Here is a 17452-nt window from a genome sequence, read left to right as displayed (position 1 = left end):
CTGTGTTAATAACTTTATACATCTCAGCCTGTAAGACAAGAGTGTATGGAAAATCTTAAGAAGGACCCTGTTAACTTCAGGTAGTGCAGGGCCTTTTATCTGTGAGGTCCATGGACGTGCTTCTGTGTCCGTGTTTCACAATGGACCGTATGCTGACCAAGGCCCTGGAGCAGCACATGAAATGCACACTGCTGAGCAGAATGTGGGATACCCATACCTCATTTTTGTGGCAGGTCAGAGGCAGCGAATTTCAGCAGATATGCTCTGCAATCTGAGCTAGGTCAGGCTAGAAAAGTATTTTTCCCCCTCCTAAACTTGTGCAGAGCAGAATCAGTTCTGGATTACTTTTTCATAGAAGCTGCAAATAAATTTAACCCAAACTGTACTAAAAATTAACTTGTTTGCAATAGTGTTGCAAGGAGACTAAGTACTGCAATTGGTTACATAAGTTCACGTAAACTCACTTTGAATCCATACACAAATAACAAGGTATCTTTTTGGCAGAAAGAAAGCCTCTTGACATGCTTTTACCTTTAAGTTTCCGTTATGTGCTGTCCTGTGCCTATGCAAAGCATGCCTACTCTGTGTTAGCTGTCCTGGATTATCCAGCAAAAGATAATTGCTGCAGCTACAGCACTCACAGGATCACAGGATGCTGGAGGCTGGCAGGAACCTCCATAGATCGAGTCCATCCCCCCCCTGCCACAACAGGACCATACAATCTAGCTCAGGTCACAAGGAACGCATCCAGATGGATCTTGAAAGTCTCCAGAGGAGGAGACTCCACAACTTCTCTGGGGAGCCTGTGCCAGTGCTCCATGACCCTTACAGTAAAGAAGTTCTTCCTCATGTTGAGGTGGAACATCCTGTGCTGTAGTTTATACCCATTACCCCTTGTCCTGTCCCACAGGCACTTGTGTTCAGAGTGCTAAGAAGAACTGGCTAGTCTTGAATGTAGTAGGGTGTACCTGCTCCAACCTGGTTGACTTGGGGTTCAGTAAAAAATCTGTCCCAGTCCACCCTGTTGCCAAATACAGGGAACTGCATCATTTGTTGCTTATTCATTACTCAGAGAAACAGGTATTTGGAAATAGCTACCTCCCACCCACCTTTGCTTCTGGAAATGCAAGCTGTTCTGGTAGTTCTCAGAAGCAAATCTGGCATTCTGAATGAAGCTGATGGAACCCATTGTAGTCTGTTTATAATAAAGGCCAGACGAGGGACCCATGTGTATGAGTCAACCAATGTCTAATCAGTAAACGAAGCCATGTGCTTTAATGAGAAAAAAAGCTGTCCCATGTTAGTAGCCCTGTAGGTAAAATATTTCATCACACATTTCCTGTTAACTGGCAACACCTCGCTGAACAACAACATAGGTTGGTTAAGCAAGGAAAAGTGAAAATCTAGCCATCTAATTCTTAACACTAACCTTTTTGCCGTAAATTCAACAGTGCTAACACCAAGATACACTTTGCCAGATTCCCAGGGACAGTACCGGACATCTGGTCAGTGACTACACACACCCTGAACACACTAGCCCAAGCTAATACTCATTGCTAAGGAGATCAACAGAAGACAGGCTTGCGTCTGCTCATGGGCAGCTACAAAGAGCAAGGAGAAAACACAGACTGGAAATCAGAACTTCTGGATTCAATCCTGCAGGAGTTTATCATGCTATCTGGGCACAAAACAAAGCTTCCAGCATCTGGATTCTTGTAATATTACATTTCAGAGATCTGATAGCAAAAGAAAACTGTTACACATAGCTTTACTATCTGGACTGCAAAAAAGAACCCTCTTGGGGCAGGGTGAAGCACTGCAGCTAGACTCAGGGGCAAATTCTCAGTATGAACTACATAACAACCAAAAGCAGCTACAGAGATGAGGATTCTTTAAGCCAGTGACTGACAGTGGCTGCTGTTAGAAGGATGGTTCATCCTTCCATGAATCTTCCATTCAACTGGCATTTTAGCATTACTTCTAGACCAATGAATACCCAGTCTCGGAATAAACCAAGAGTCTAGAATGCTTTCATTTTACCTGCAGACATAAACAAAATCACAGAACCTTTCTGTAAAAATTAAGATAAACAACAGAGCTGAGCTGTCCCTGAAATTTCACAAAGAAACTGCTCAGCAGAGTAACTGTCCCTGACACTCTTCAGTTGCAACTCTCATTCAGACTTAAGAAATAAGGATTATCCTATTCTGTGTCTGATGAAGGGGACTCCTTTAATTGTGGCAATTCTATCAAACTCCCATTTGAAGTAAGAGAATGAATGAATTTAGCTGGAAGAACTGAAACTGGAGAGGCTTATCTGGCCACAAGATAAAAAATATTGTTCTTTAAAATTCTATTATGTCTTGGACAGAAATCCACATTTGTTCCTTACTGTCACTGTTCATCTTCATTATCCAGGTTTGCCCCTCCAAATAATAAATGGTGTTACAACTGCCACAGCTGAGTCCCACCCCTACTCTGCAGCCACGAAGGAGTTTTGCAGGCTGCATGCCCAAGATTTCACTAGCAACCACGATGGCTCTTTCACGGCATTTTATGGAGAAGGTGGTAAACTTTAAGCCCAGCAGACACGTGGGCTGAGCAGATGTAATAGGGAAGGAGGAGAATGGGAGAGACGGAAAGAGCCTTCCTCTACTGCTGCTTGCTTCAAGAATGAAATTAATCTGTTTAATCTCTGGTTCAATGACAGCTTTTGAGGCACTCAGGTTTTTTTCTGCTCGTGAAGAACCCATCACATTGACAGATTGACATTTGTGATCTTGGCTGCCAGCATGAGCATCAGGAAGCACAATAATTAACGAACCTTCAAACATCACTGCCACCTCCTCTGAAACTATCTTAAAAGAAGCTCAAGCTGTTAAAACCTCTGGCCATGAAGAAATTTGTCCATTCACAGGCAGTAACTATAGAACAGGGATTAACTAAAGTCTGAGCAATACACTGTTGCCAATTTCTAGCTTTCTGGGAGTTCAATTTCCTCCATTATTCCATTTTTACATAAGAGATTACTTAATTTCCTGGCATTTGAGAATGCATCAGAAATTTAATCCAGAGGAAACTGTCTCTCTACAAATCTTTTCTATCCCATTCACCAAAATCATCATTTCAAATAATCTCCTCTATTTCAAATGAACTTAAAATTAACACAACTGTTCCAAAACCCATTTGCTTGTTCACCACTACTGAAGAGAGAGAAATTCAAGATTAACACCTTATGAGTCAAGGTTGACAACTGCGAGCACCTCGGTTCCTCCCCACTGCAGACAATGCTCGGCTCTGGTATTTTAATTGAGATTCACATCTCATCTTCTCCTGCCATTGCGACTATGTCAAAGCTGCACCAGAAACCAAAGTGTGCATCTCTTTGGAAGTACCCATGCTCATTAGAAATTAATTGCTTCTGTGAATTCACCTCAATTTTTCTTAAAACACCACAGACAGATGTCTCAAAAATTCTTACGTAAACAGTTTGCTAACATTTAACCAGGCAATCTCTCTAGTATGACGGCAGTGCCCTTAGCATCACTGCTTCAATGATTTATTTTTTCCCCAACCATAGAGCTTAACAGCAATTGTACTAAAACTCATTGCCCCTGTACAATGTGCAACAGGGAGACTGCATAGGAATAGCCCCTGTAGAACTCAAGTCCCATCACTCATTTGTCTCAGAGTGAAATCACTGCTAGAAGCTGCACCACAAAGGTTATTATTTCTTACCAACTACCAAAACCACCCAACAGTAGTTGTTTCCAGCTCTAATGAGTAAAAATGAGCAAACAATAACAACAACAACAAAAATCCACAACTTTAAGCCTAGCTGTTTGAAATACATAATTGAAAGAGCTGCTTTAAGACATTTCAAATCCAAAGCGTTTCTGATATGTTTAAGACTCTAGCAGCGAAATTCACCTTCTCTCTTTGCAATACAGATCAAGAACTGTTACAGACAGGGACTTCGTGTTGCCTTTTTTTTAAATGAACACTAAAAGACTGTGAGGACATTGAATTTAGTATGTATACTGCCCTGAGTGCAAGCTGTATACTTGAGCTCAACAACAGCAAGGTTTAATTTCCCCCGAATGAGTGATGGCATGCGATGTATGCACTGCAACAAAAGCAGAGTCAAACTCACACGTACCAAACACTTTGCTAGCACAGTAAAAGCAGGCATTTGTACTGTGGTGTAACTTATTGAGGCTATTAACTACCAACTCTAATGACATAGGGGAGACTAACTTAGTGCCAACAACCAAGACGAATGAAACGCATGTTGAAAACTGTATGAGGAATGGTGAACTGCTTAGGCTAGTGCATGCATTTAACTAAGTATGGAAATGTCTATTATTCTTTCCTGTCAATAAATTCCAGAACTACTACATTAAGTGAAAATCTAATTAGTTTTCGCCTCGTATTTAAGCTGCTGTGCTTCATGTTTATAGCCAGGTTCCCGCATTACTCCCCGCTACAGGTCGTACAGCCCTGCTGAACACTCGGTCTGCTGCTTGCTGTACATCTCTTGCTGCAAGAGCAAGCAGCTGAAGAACATGTTTAGAACCAGCTGCTTACAGCAAAATCATATGCAGACTGTCACTACTAGGGTGTCCAGACACCAGACTCAATTTGCTTTGACTCGATTGCTTGGAACAGTTTATGCAGTGTAGAAGCTTGTCACTATCCTAAGGATGTTAAGGGAAGTTGCTTTGGGTTGGTTGTTGGTTCTTTTTAATAGCTGACAAATAGCATCTCAAGCCATTCATATAATCAGCCTACAACAATGAATGAACTTTGAAAACGCCACAAGACTAAACTCACGAGTTTAAAGAAATTAAAAACTACAGATATCAATTGAACCCTATTTTCTTCTCATTAAATCATGCATTTTGGCAGCACAGCGTTAGGGCTGGGAGAGGGGCAAAGGCAGAATCTGGTGACAGCTCAAGCTGGAGGACAAATGATGTCCTAAGTGGCCTACATAATCAGAAGAGAAGTAAGGATTATTAAGAAAAGGAACAAAGCACAAATGCAGGTAGCTAAATGGAACAACAGAAAGAAGAAAAAAACCCTGCAACACGGGAATACACATGATCAAAAAAGTAAGGCAAAGCATGAACGTTTTGATCATTCCACACCACCTGAGGACTACTTACTAGTACACAGATATGCATGTTCATGTGAAACTACACATCTGCAAACACAGAAAAAGTAAGTTTACACTGGTCCTGATAAAATGTGAAGTTAAAAAGCATTCAGCAATATTTTATTCTTGGTGGTTTCAGTGAGGCTTTGTGAAGTCCCCTAATGCTGGATTAACAAGTTAAAAACAAGGCTACAAATGCTGCATACTCGCTAGTCAGCTCAAGAGTGCATAAATAAATGGTGCTGCTCTGCTTCAAAATCCTAGTGTATATTCCACCTATGTCCTCATCAATCAGCTGGTGTACAGGATTCAGGAAGGTAATTCTTCAAACTAATAGCCTAAACCCAGTCCTGTATGGAAACTACTTGCTCTGTCATTTTTCATTCACACCCCGAGTTTCGCTCAGCACACTTCTCCCCCTCACTGGTGTAATGAGGGCTTTCCAAGGCTAACTCACAGATTCAGAAGAGGAATCGTAAGGAACTCTTGCCTGGTAGCAGTGAAAAAAAAGTAGTATTTTCTAAATTTATCTTTCAAAACTCTTATTTGTCATTAGCTGCTGAATCTCAGTGATGCCTTATGGAACAGAAAGTTTGCAATGAGAGACTATAATTCCAAGGACTGTAACTGATTAATGTCAAGGAAAATAACTAAGAGCTCCTATATCTTGATAAAAGTTTTACTGACTGCATTAAAAGTAGGTTCTGAAATGTACAGCTGATCTATCTCCAAGATATACTTTCTTTTGATACAGTTAGTTTAAAACTTAAAAACCAGTTTATGTTTTGATTGTGCTGCTTTTTCTATCAATTTTTGTGAGGGGAAAACCCAGCCCTGGAACAGAAGCTAATTTCTGTACTCCTGATTGGTGTTTACAACGCATCAGGAGTCAGCCTGGTTAACTGGGCAATTATTATAGCCTGAAAGAAGATACTTGTGAAGCATCTACACTAATCTGTATCGAAGACCAAATCTACACAAAGATCAATGAAGCCCAAGAGGATGCAACAGCATCTTACACTGTCTTGTACCTTACACGCAGGTCTTGCTCCACCTTCTTTAGCCTCAAGATACCTGTCTCACTGGTTATTCTGTGAAGCTTCTGTTATGCAAAATAACTACAAGAGGAACAGAAAAAGGCAACTCGTTTGCACCACAATTCAGCGTGCAAACCCCTCACTTGGTAGGAAGATACACTTTCCCGCAAGTTACAAGTGTCTTAAGAAATACAAACTGCTATCTGATGTCACATATATTTCAGGCCATTTATTTAAATTTAATGTGGAACTTAAAAAAAAAAGGCAAGCAAGATAAAAGAACAAATTTAGAACTATAAAAAGGTATGTCACACGTGCTAAAGTAAGAAAGCTGCGTGATCTGTACACATCTGATCAAGGTGCTGACTGCAATACACTGAAGTAAAATCAGTTCAACCCTTCAGGCTGACAGAAGTAGAGATCCTCACAGATTCTGAAGTTAATCACCCCAACCATTCTTCACAACATTCTCTATATTGTATTGCTATCGGGCAAGTTCAACTGAAATTAAAGCAAACTCAAAGCTCCCCACATCTTCTCCCAAGACCTAATTTAACTACTTTTAGGCAGGGGTTGTAGGTGAGAAATGCAAGACACACAATGATCACAGGATGTTAGAGGTTGAAGGGACCTCCATAGATCATTGAGTCCAACCCCCCTGCCACCGCAGGACCATATAATCTAGCTCAGGTCACAGAGGAACACTTTCAGATGGGCCTTGAAAGTCTCCAGAGAAGGAGACTCTACAACCTCTCTATGGACCCTGTTCCAGTGTTCTGTGACCCTTAAAGAAGTTCCCCAAAGAAGTTCCCCTTGTGTTGAGGCAGAACCTCCTGTGCTGCAGCTTCCATCCATTGCTCCTTGTGCTATCACAGGTAGCAAGTGAGAAGAGCCTGTCCCCCGGCTCCTTACACTCAGCCCTCATACACTTCTACACATTTATTAGATCCCCTCTGAGTCTTCTCCTCTCCAGACTAAAAAGCCCCAGATCCCTCAGCTTCTCCTCATAAGGCAGTGTTCCAGTCCCCTGGAAGTTCTTTACAGTGAGCGTGGTTAACACTGGCTGCCCAGAGAGGTAGTTAAGACCTCAGGGTGAGGCTTGACAGGGCTCTGGGCAGCCTGATCTACTTGAGGATGTCCCTGCTCACTGCAGGGCAGTTGGACTAGATGACCTTTAGAGGTCCTTTCCAACCCAAGTGATTCTATGAACCCGTTTCTTTGCCCTTGAATTTAATGCAGCCACAGTTTGTTTAACGTCCTGAGGTGCAATTTGTCGCTTGGGAATGGCCAACAGCTTTCCAGCAGTCTGCGGGTGGACGGTGTTAAAGTCTGTGGGTGGACGGTGTTAACGAAAGATGGAACTCAGAGCTGATGGCAGCACAATGTCAAATATCCTTAATAGATGCACATTCTCTAACAAAAACTATGCACCTACTGTCAAAGGTCAGTTAATTGATGTTCACAGAGATCCTGATAGTTCTGAAAATTAAGCGTGGCATGAAACCACTAAAAGAAATCAAAGTTGTTCCATTTTAATCAAAATATACATAAAGAGTAAAATATTTACTTTTCTATTTCGACACATTCAAGGACAACTCCTTTGTCACAATTCCCAAGATTTTAATACAAGTTGTCTAAAATTTAGAAGATAATGACCTTAAAAGCATGTAATTTTCTATCTAGACTGAAAAACACCCTTAAGGACACAGAAGAACATTTACCCTGTTCCATGAAATGACTTTTGTTTTATTTCTTAACGCTAGAATCCTTTCATTAGTTGCTTCCACAGAACAATTCTACAATGGTTTTTCCTAAAGAGGAAGGACTGTAACGTTTTACACACATCCTCAAAACACTGTCTGTGCAGTATTTCTGCTCCACCTGTGTGGCACGTGAAACAGGCCTTCTGTAGCCACATCATGGGTTTTGTCCCTTCAGCCATTTACCTCTCTGGCTTCCTCACTTCACGAGCAATACAAAGGAAAGGAACCACCTGGGAACCAGTAACCATGAAAGCTAATTTCAAAGAAATACTGACTATGAAAAGGATGAGTTTCCATTTATCTCAGTTTAGTGTACTCTAACACAGGCAGATGTGAGTATTTCTGTCCTAACATCGTAAGAGGATAGAAAAATAATCTATTTACTTTATCCTGGCTGTACTGAATAGACAAGATAGGAGTCACTGTTTCACATGCTGTCGTGCTGCTGCACACTTTTTCATTTTGGAATGTTGTATTTGTTCCACTACTCAGAAGAAAATTCTCTTCTGAAGTAAACAGCATGAGTGATCAATGTATGAACTATGAAGATGCTTGCAAAACTTCTCTTTAGATTAAAGAAAGTACAGGCGAAATTTCAAGGCATTTCCTTTCACTATGGTTTAGAAAAGAGATGATTTAGATGTCTAGCACAGAAATGTGCTAGACTATGATAGATAAAAGATCAAGAAAGACTTCTGGGGGAATATTACCAATTATTCTGTGCTAACAAGCTCTTAAAAACCTTCCTAGGAACAGCTGAAGTTTTAATAACTCAGAGGCAAGGATCATCACAGCTATAGCTGACTTCTAACAAAATGTTTTGATGTATTGACCCCAAACCCATCTCTTTAGATTCTCCAACCACACTGGTCTAACACATTTAGTCTAAAATGCATTAGTCTAAATGCATGGGATGCGCTCAGTGTACCTACCATTTTTAATGAGTGAGGGTGATTTTGTAAAGCTGATTTTGTAAAGGTGATAGTGAAAATAAACCCCACAACTGAATAAAGTCCTTAAACCTTTTTGGAGATACGACTATTTGCATCCTTACTGTTGGGATGTTTCTAACCTACAAAAATCACAATGCTTTGAGAAGGCTCTTGGATAACTAGTACTGGCATCTAATGCAAAGCATACCTGCAAAAAAGGCAAGCTTGAGTGTATCTGTTCAAGCTCCTCTGAGCAGGAGAGCAAACCAATCTGTCCATCCAGATAGATACAGAAGCAAAGAACACATAATACAAACACATCACAGAAATAGGCAATAAGATGAGACAGTAAAAACCCATCAACATACATCATCTGATCATGGTACAGTGTCATCTTCCGGCCTCTATTTAGCTCTTGACACATCAGTGCAAGTCTCAGACACTTTATCCTGTTTATAATTGCTGATGAGCAGTAATAAGGCCTCCATGCCTCAGCTCCTGCCCGTTCCACTTCAGCGCCCACCTATTAGGTTATAACTTTTATTTACAGCCTCGCTTGATGCACTGTTCTATTAGTACAGCTGGAAACTGAGCAGTGAGGGCAGGGGAGGAGGGGAAGAGAAAAAAGAAAAAGAGTGTCCCTAATGGGCACTGTTATTGCTGGGACTGGGTGATTTATTATGCTGCTCGAAGGCTGTTCTATCATCACTTTCCTGTTGGTGAGAGAGCTCTAAGAAGGTTGGATTTCTAACACAATGCCCTCCAGAAGTCAAACACTAAAGAGGACCTTAAAAGTCCCTTGGAACACCTATGAAAAACATACCACAAAGTTATTTCAATGTTATAAACTCCCTTCAATAATATTTTGTATATATTTTTTTCTCCTCAGGTGCTTGACAATTCAGAGGGATTAAGAAACAATAAATAAATAAACACATAAATACACCTACTTAGTGGTCTTAGTGGTGCACCAGGTCTTTTTCTCCTTACTCAACACACAGTGACAGAAAAAATATCACAGAAAAGTAATGATTTCTTGGGCTTGGCTTTGGTCCAAACTTTTTGTACTTCTATTGCCACAACCTGCTAAAAGGCTGCCTGCTTGATTGTATGGGTACACAGCCTCAACACAAATTACATTTCTGGCACTGCTGCAATCAAGCACACACCTTACTACACGAGCATCAATAAGTCCAAAACTTCAAAAAGGACCATACAGCTGCTTAACTGCTTTGCTTGAACAGTGGAAGAACTGTCTGCATCTTGTAGACCCAGATTTTCCACTAGAAACAGCAGAAAGCAATGAGACAGACAATGTAATCATGCACAACATAAATACTACTGCACCCACCGAGGACACGCATCCTCATAAAATGTGAGCTATCTGCACATACACCTGCATAAAATATTAAAGATGCACATTTCTCACAAATAGCTGCTGAGAAATAAAGTACTTAGAATCTCACTGACTTTATGGACATAATGAAGGAATTGATTGTGCCATTAGTGCATTTCATCTGCACAATTAACATTAAGGGAGTGTACTGACACAGTTCCTCCCACTTTTTCCAGGTTTAAGCTGCACGAAAACGTTTCAGAACCCAGCTGTTTAGAAACGTGTGTTAAATCACAGTTACAGTTGTAGAGCAGAAAAAAGAAGAGCAATATGCCATTTTGCATTGCACTTCTGCAACACAGGCACTCAAGACAAATGGGACCTGCATGCCCTACTGACTAGAGCAGGACTCGCAGTACTGGCCATTAATCGTGACCTTACCTACCTATTAAGAAGGAAATCAAAACATGTTAGCAGCTGTATGCCAAGCCACACAGTCTCACCATTTTCCCTACAAAACTTTCAGACTGTTGGCTTTCAAAGCCTTTGCTGTACATCCAAATTAAGGGTTGCAAGGCTTTACTAATTCTTTTCACTATAAGCCATGTCCTCTGGGCACACTTTCAAACAAATACTTGTTACCACAGCAATGATTCTGGGGAGCAGGAGGGAAAAATCTCACTATTTGGTGTCATAATACAATTTATCTGAATAGCTCTTTCAGCATGCAAGCTGACAAGTGAATGAGGTAAAACTTTTTTTTTTCCCAGTAAAAGAACTTTTCCTGTGTCTTGGCAGACTTATTGTTTTGATCTTTCTTCAATGGTTACATTAATGTTAATAAAATATGAAAGGTTTATATCTTCTTTAACATCCTCTTGACAGGAACCTGCATACAAGACAAGTAGGTCAAATCTCTAATTTTGTGTCTCAAATGCTGATATATGGCAGACTTTAGGGGAAAAAATTATGCTTGAAGGGGGAACAAAATTGCACAGATGTATTCCACCAAAATATTCCTCCTTCAAAGCTCTTCCAAGCAGAAGAAATGTGGAATACAGTCAGAGAAGAGGCTTATATGCAATATGTAGTATTGACAAATATAGCTTGTAGCACTCAAATCGCCTCCTGGGAAGGAGTGCTAAACTGAAGGGAATGTAGTGTGAAATAGTCACCTACATAGTCTGCTGCTTATGCCTCTAGATATCACACCATTTCTGAGGAACTCTTTGTAGTCAGTGTTTTCTTACCAATTCCCACATTCATCCGTACTCCAAGATGCAGACTTTGAAAACAGGGCAATCGACTTTAAAAACGGAAGTGTTTTTCTGGAGAAGAAAGCTGCAGCTTCTGGTACCATGTTCGTTAGTGTAAGTGACTACAAACAAGACATACAGGTCACTGGCCAAATACCACAAAAAAGATTTGGGGGAAATGGAGGCAATATAGAATCATTAGGTCTAGTTGACTCAGGATGAAGCCTGTGCCATCAGTCCCCTTGTTTTCAAGTTAAACACACAAGTGATTAACACACAAGCACCTAGGGATCAAACATTAGCATAAACCAAACCTCAGAGAGCCACTGAGCAAAGCCAGCTGACCACTTCACGTACATTCTTCAGTAGGTCCATGAGCCTTTGCTGCATCAAGCTCTCGTTGCTGCCGTTGGCCACTGCACACAGCAAAGATTTCACTGCTTTTCTGCTAAGGACAAGCATGCTTTTAAAAACAGTCATATGGTAGTCTCTACATGGAGCACCTCTCCCACTCCTACCAAGGTGGGCGAAGAGAGCTGGGGCTGTTCAGCCTGAAGAAGATTTTGAGGAGACCTTATAGCAGCCTTCTGGTATTTGCATGGGGCTCAGAGGACAGCTCAAAAGGGACTCTTTACAAAGGTATGTAGTGACAGGACAAAGAGTAATGGCTTCAAACTGGAGGAAGCTAGACTTGCATTAGGCAGCAAGATGAGGTTGGTGAGGCACAGGAACAGGTTACCCTGAGAAGTTGTGGATGTTTCATTCTTGTGAGTATTCAAAGCCAGGTTGGCTGGGACCTTGAGAAACCTAGTCTAGTAGGACGTGTCAGAGGGGTTGAAATTAGATGATCTTTAAGGACTCTTTCAACCCAAACCATTCTATGACTCTATGATACTCTCAGTTCTCTGTATCCATAGTATCATAGAAAGCTTTGAAATTACCCTGCAATGAAAACCAGAGTTAAGTATCACAAGAGCTAACGCATAAAGAAAATAGAATTAAGCAGTATCATGAGCAAAGCAGATAAGTTTGAGTAGCAAACACTTTTGTCTTGCTTAGGTGTATCTTCATGTCTGTGAAGAAAAGAAGATCCAGAGTCTTCCTATTCTGGATGAGTTGGATCCAGTGCCAAACATACAACATTCTTTGGCAAACAGTGCTTACAGCACTGTCACAGGTTAACCAGCTTTAACTGAGAGATCTGCACCAAAGCCAAGGTGATGTAGCTTCTCCTTAACCTTCCTTTGCTACAGACCAAGCCAACTTGCACCATCACACATTTGCTGCAAACTAACAACATGCATGGACAGAACAGCTGCAGTTCAGCTAAAAATACAGGAACTTGAACCAGCTTCTGAAAAAATGACTTAAAACATACCTCTAACTTCTGAAAAATAGAAGAGCCCTTAATCAGAAAGGAATGCCCTTGCTTTCTGCACGCTCAGTACAGTTCCACTGCTACATAAATGCAAATACTGACTAAAATCACGTTGGAAAGAGGCTGCTAAAGATTACGACTACCTGCCACTGCCACTCCATAGGTACTTGTGGCTTCCCACAGTGGTGGTGGTGGAAAGGATCAAGTGAGGTCTCCTTAACCCATGCAAAACCAGCCTGAAAAAGATCTGAGTAAATGCAGGTAACTTCTCCACCTGCCTGAGTGCTCACATGGTTCTTTGTGACAGATCTGCTGCAGATGTGGCAGCTTCAGCCTGCCAGTGACCTAACATGTCGTTAGCAACACTAGCTCAGGGACATCATCCATCTATATCCTCCACAAAGAAATAAAGCCCCTGAGAGGACCTAAAGCAGGTAGAACTCAGTCTCAGTGCCAACATCATCTATCTATGCTGCATTTTCAGTCAGGGAGCATACTATATTTATGAAATTATGTTTAAGAGGTCTCTGAATTACCTGCCTTACAATTCCTTTTATATATACATATTTCTGACAGCAAAGCAATTGTATTTATTTTGATACTCACCAGATCTAATTAGTAGCCTTGACTGTTAAACTATAACCACACAGCTAAATATCATGCAAAATTTAATTCCTTGGCCCGCACAAAACACGTACCTGAGTCACAAGATCTTTTGGTTGGCGTGGTTAATGAGGCATGAGCTGTACCTGTGCATGGCCCACCTGGAAACAGAGAAGATCATATGTCTCAAAATGCCACCTACATTTACCATTTACAATCACATCAAGATTATACTTAGGAATATAAACTGCAGAGGAGTGCTCGTCTTTGAAAAGCACACATGGAGTTACTAGACTACGTCCAGTATTTCTTTGCCAGTGAAATCCAGATGTCTTGTATTGGAAAAAAAAAGATGAGAAGCTGGGACAAAGAGACAGCTATGTTATACTTTATAAATATTTCAAGAGTTTTAGGAAAATGCAGTACTGCAATTGCAAATTTTTCAGCACTGACAAAGGTATCGTTTATGCGGGAACAAAGCCAGAAAGAAACCTAAGCCGCAAGTACTGCAGGAGACAAAGCGACTGCGTCCCTGATGCCAACAGAAACCCTGGCACTGACTCCACTGAGATACAGACCTCTTTCTTATCTTGTACTCGTGATGTTTTCAAAGTGTGGCATAAATCTAACAATCTCTGCATGTTAAAGGTGTTGCTGCTGAAACATGGGCTCTTGCCCGCTCATCCGGTGTCTGCTCGGTGGCAAACTGCTCTCTGGCATCCTTGTTGTAGAGTTCTCCAGAGATCTTGTTAAAATAGCGACCGATTGAGCCTACTCAGGAACATGCAGTAAAAACAGACAAACAGATAAACCCCATATTGTGAAGCCAGGACAAACTGATAGCTGCATTGCCAGTGGCAATAACACATCATAGCTTTGATAATTGGATATTATAAATTGGATGATGCCGGAGAGCCAGAAATTAAGTTAGATCTAGTAAAGTCTGGCTATCAAAATACCAATAATCAAGTTTGCACTGGACTGCTGGGGACACACTACTATGCTCGCAATAAAACAGAGATCAGCATGACAGGATAATTTCTAACATAAGTCTACATGCCCTAAAAAATACTTTTATCCTTAATTTTCTTTTTGAGTCTTTGCACATCTGGAAAGTAGCAAAATAGCTTTGGTAATGTTTTTCTCACAGTATCACAGTATCACAGTATCACCAAGTCTGGCCTGGAAGTAAACTGTTTCTTTTTATTCCTCTCTGAGACACCTCTCCTTCAAGTTTTTCTCTCATTTCTATTTTTCAGTAAGTGTCTAGTTTTTGGTTACTTCATCTACTCTGTAAAATTCATAGTAATTTCTTAGTCTACTCCTCAAAATTCATGTTAATGCTACCAAAAAAACCCCAAACAAACAAAGACAGAAAGAAAGGGAATTTCTGCCAGTGGGAGAGAAAGGGGGCACCACATTGCTGTCTACAACTACCTGAAGGGAGGCTGCAGCCAGGTGGGTGTTAGTCTCTTCTCCCAGGCAACCACCTGGTCTGTGTCGTTGGATCTAATTGCTTCCTGTTAACCCCGATCTATTTTGATAGCTCACCTCTACTCTCGGCAGTTAACACACAAGATGTCCTTTATTGACGTGTGTGCCTCGGACGTTAAGGGGGAGGAAACAGGGAGGGGAGTAGCTTTGACCCCTTGTGGGCAGCTCACTTTGTCCGGGAGGGAACTGGGATCTCTGTGCTATTTTCAGTTGTGCATGGTTGCAAAGACTTGTAAGTATTTGTATATATTGTGTAGCTATACGCCTGTGCATTTTGCCATGATGCAAATTTCCTTCCAAACTGGGTGAGCCTGGGTAATTTCAAGCAGTGGGGAGGGAAGGTTCCTAACACATCACAACCACTTATTTTTTTCAGTATAAAACCTGTAAAAATCGTTTTGATCTATGCTAGTGATACTACTGCAAAAGGCTCAAACACTGCCTAGTCTAGGCTTTGGTGCATCTGGGGAAAAACAAATTCAGTACCTGACTTGTGGAAAGAACCCCCTACCATGCAAAGTGTTGGGAAGAAGGTATGCTCACTGACCACATGCGTTACAGGAGGGACCACTCCACCAAACCCTGCACACCTGCACCTTGTTCAGGTAAGGTACTTATGCTACAAAATCAGACATATTTAGTACATGGGTAGGGCCAATACAGTTAGCTCCAGGAATACAATTAGTTCCTGGAGCTCATTTCCGTAACGTCCCTTCTCTTCACCCACGCTCACTGCCACCTGGTGCTTGTCTTTGGGGGTCTTCTTGATGAAGGCTCGACATCTTCCTCAGTTTGTCCTTTTTACCTTTTGTTCATTTGGCACCAGTTGTGGGTCACATTCTTGAAGAGTTAATAAAGTCCTCCAGGGAGAACAGAATGTCCTGGGGGGCATTTTTCTGTATCTCCCTTTATAAGGGCAGTCCACAGTTCTGTCTCTCCCTTCTCTGCTCTCCGAGTGCTTGTTTTGTGGGGGAATGGCTAGCAAGATTATTTCTAGTTACACCACTGTTGCACACTAGTTTAGCCTGCTAAGGCTGAGTCAGGGGGAGGCTTTGTAAGGCTCTGGAAGGTTTTGGACCAGTAGCCTAGGTGGAGAGATGGGCTGAGGCAGGTATACAGAAGCATAAGGGAAAATACACACAAATCTCTCTTGTACTTTTGGTTACTTCTGTAAAATAGCATTTCCCATTTAATCTCCAGTTCTGTGCAAGTGGTTTTTTATTTGATTCTTTTGGTAAAAAATACCTTTCTGTCCTCTTGCTCTGAGATCGCTTGTGGGTCAAACCCAGGATGAGGGATGGAGTTGCAGTGAGCTGAATTTATACCACAGCTGCCTCTTCAGATAAAGCAGCTCTCCTTTCATAGTCCTAGTTACATTCTCACAGCTTTCACCTCAGGACATCTGAATTAGCTGGGGCAATTAATGAGGCAAGAATTCTAAAATCCGTGGTTATTTTGTTTCCCAAAGGCTCCACCCACGAACTGTGCACAAAGTAGTTACTTCTGGGTTCTGAGTCGGTCAGCAAACGCTTCGCAAGGATGCTCATGGGCAATCGAGCAACTCTGGAGAATCAGAAAACTGAACAGGTCTAGCCACAAATGGCTCTGCCTCGCTTGCAAACAGACAGTCTGAAGCCCAAGGGAACCCCCTTTTACCCGCGGTGGTGCAGCAGAATTCAGACAGCCCCTGGCTCCTTCACGGCAGCGCTGAACTGCTCGGCCTGCTCTGGGAATGGCAGCGGCTTGCGGCAGAGGCTCCTCCCAGCAGAAGTCAGGCTGGTGTGGTCTGCAAGCGGGAACTGTGTGCTTCCTCCTCACCCTTCCCCAGGATGCTCCTGAAGGTCTGCCTCAAGGTTCCACTAGGCAAAGTCCCTTCTGGTAAGCCTAAAGCACTTCAGTTTCCAGGCAGTTCAAGCCCAAAACATGGGAGCTAAGCTGGTCTGAAGCACGAGGCAGAGTATGTTGTCTGAGCAGAGCACTGCTTGCAGCTGAGCTCCATTTATATTGTTTGCCCAAGTGCAATGGCTCCTTTGGCCACAGAGATTCACCAATCAGAATGGCACTTTGCCAAACTGACCACACCAGGTGAAACCAGGGCTTGCTTACCATTACTTGGGCAAGACACTAACAAGTGCGTGAACATCTGTGGGTACCTCTTTATCACTTTGGAAGGGGACATATTGGCCCAAGCCTTTGTTTTCCTCCCACCCTTGCTTCCCCCATCAGCAGAGGGGTGGGGCAAGCCAGGACATGTTTTAGGCCTATTAGCCTTCCAGGACAACATGGCAGGAATTGTCACTGTGGATCATCAAATAAGACTAGTCCTTGTAATTACTGTGCAGTAAATACTTACAACAGTGGACACTTTCAGTACCCACTCAAGTAGGACCAGACTTTGTGAAGCACAGTAAGCTGGTATGCAGCCTGCACTTCCCCATGTCCTTTTTTCCTTTATCTCCCCTCATTAGGTATTACATTCATATAGCTTTGATTTG

The 17452-nt window shown here is 41.9% G+C and overlaps 1 protein-coding gene across 3 annotated transcripts in view; it reads right to left on the bottom strand.

The window, feature by feature from the left end:
* The window catches only part of ZFAND3 (zinc finger AN1-type containing 3), a 137420-nt gene that overhangs the window by 22988 nt on the left and 96980 nt on the right, over positions 1-17452 (bottom strand). For all 3 annotated transcript variants that reach the window (XM_064158854.1, XM_064158852.1, XM_064158853.1), the window contains one exon: positions 13559-13624. In XM_064158854.1, the coding sequence (XP_064014924.1) occupies positions 13559-13624 (66 nt within the window). The remainder of the gene's footprint in view (positions 1-13558; positions 13625-17452) is intronic.

This window comes from Pogoniulus pusillus, chromosome 18, assembly GCF_015220805.1.
Source record: "Pogoniulus pusillus isolate bPogPus1 chromosome 18, bPogPus1.pri, whole genome shotgun sequence".
In the NCBI taxonomy this organism is placed as follows: Eukaryota; Metazoa; Chordata; class Aves; order Piciformes; family Lybiidae; genus Pogoniulus; species Pogoniulus pusillus.
This window is presented reverse-complemented; position numbering and strand designations above follow the sequence as displayed.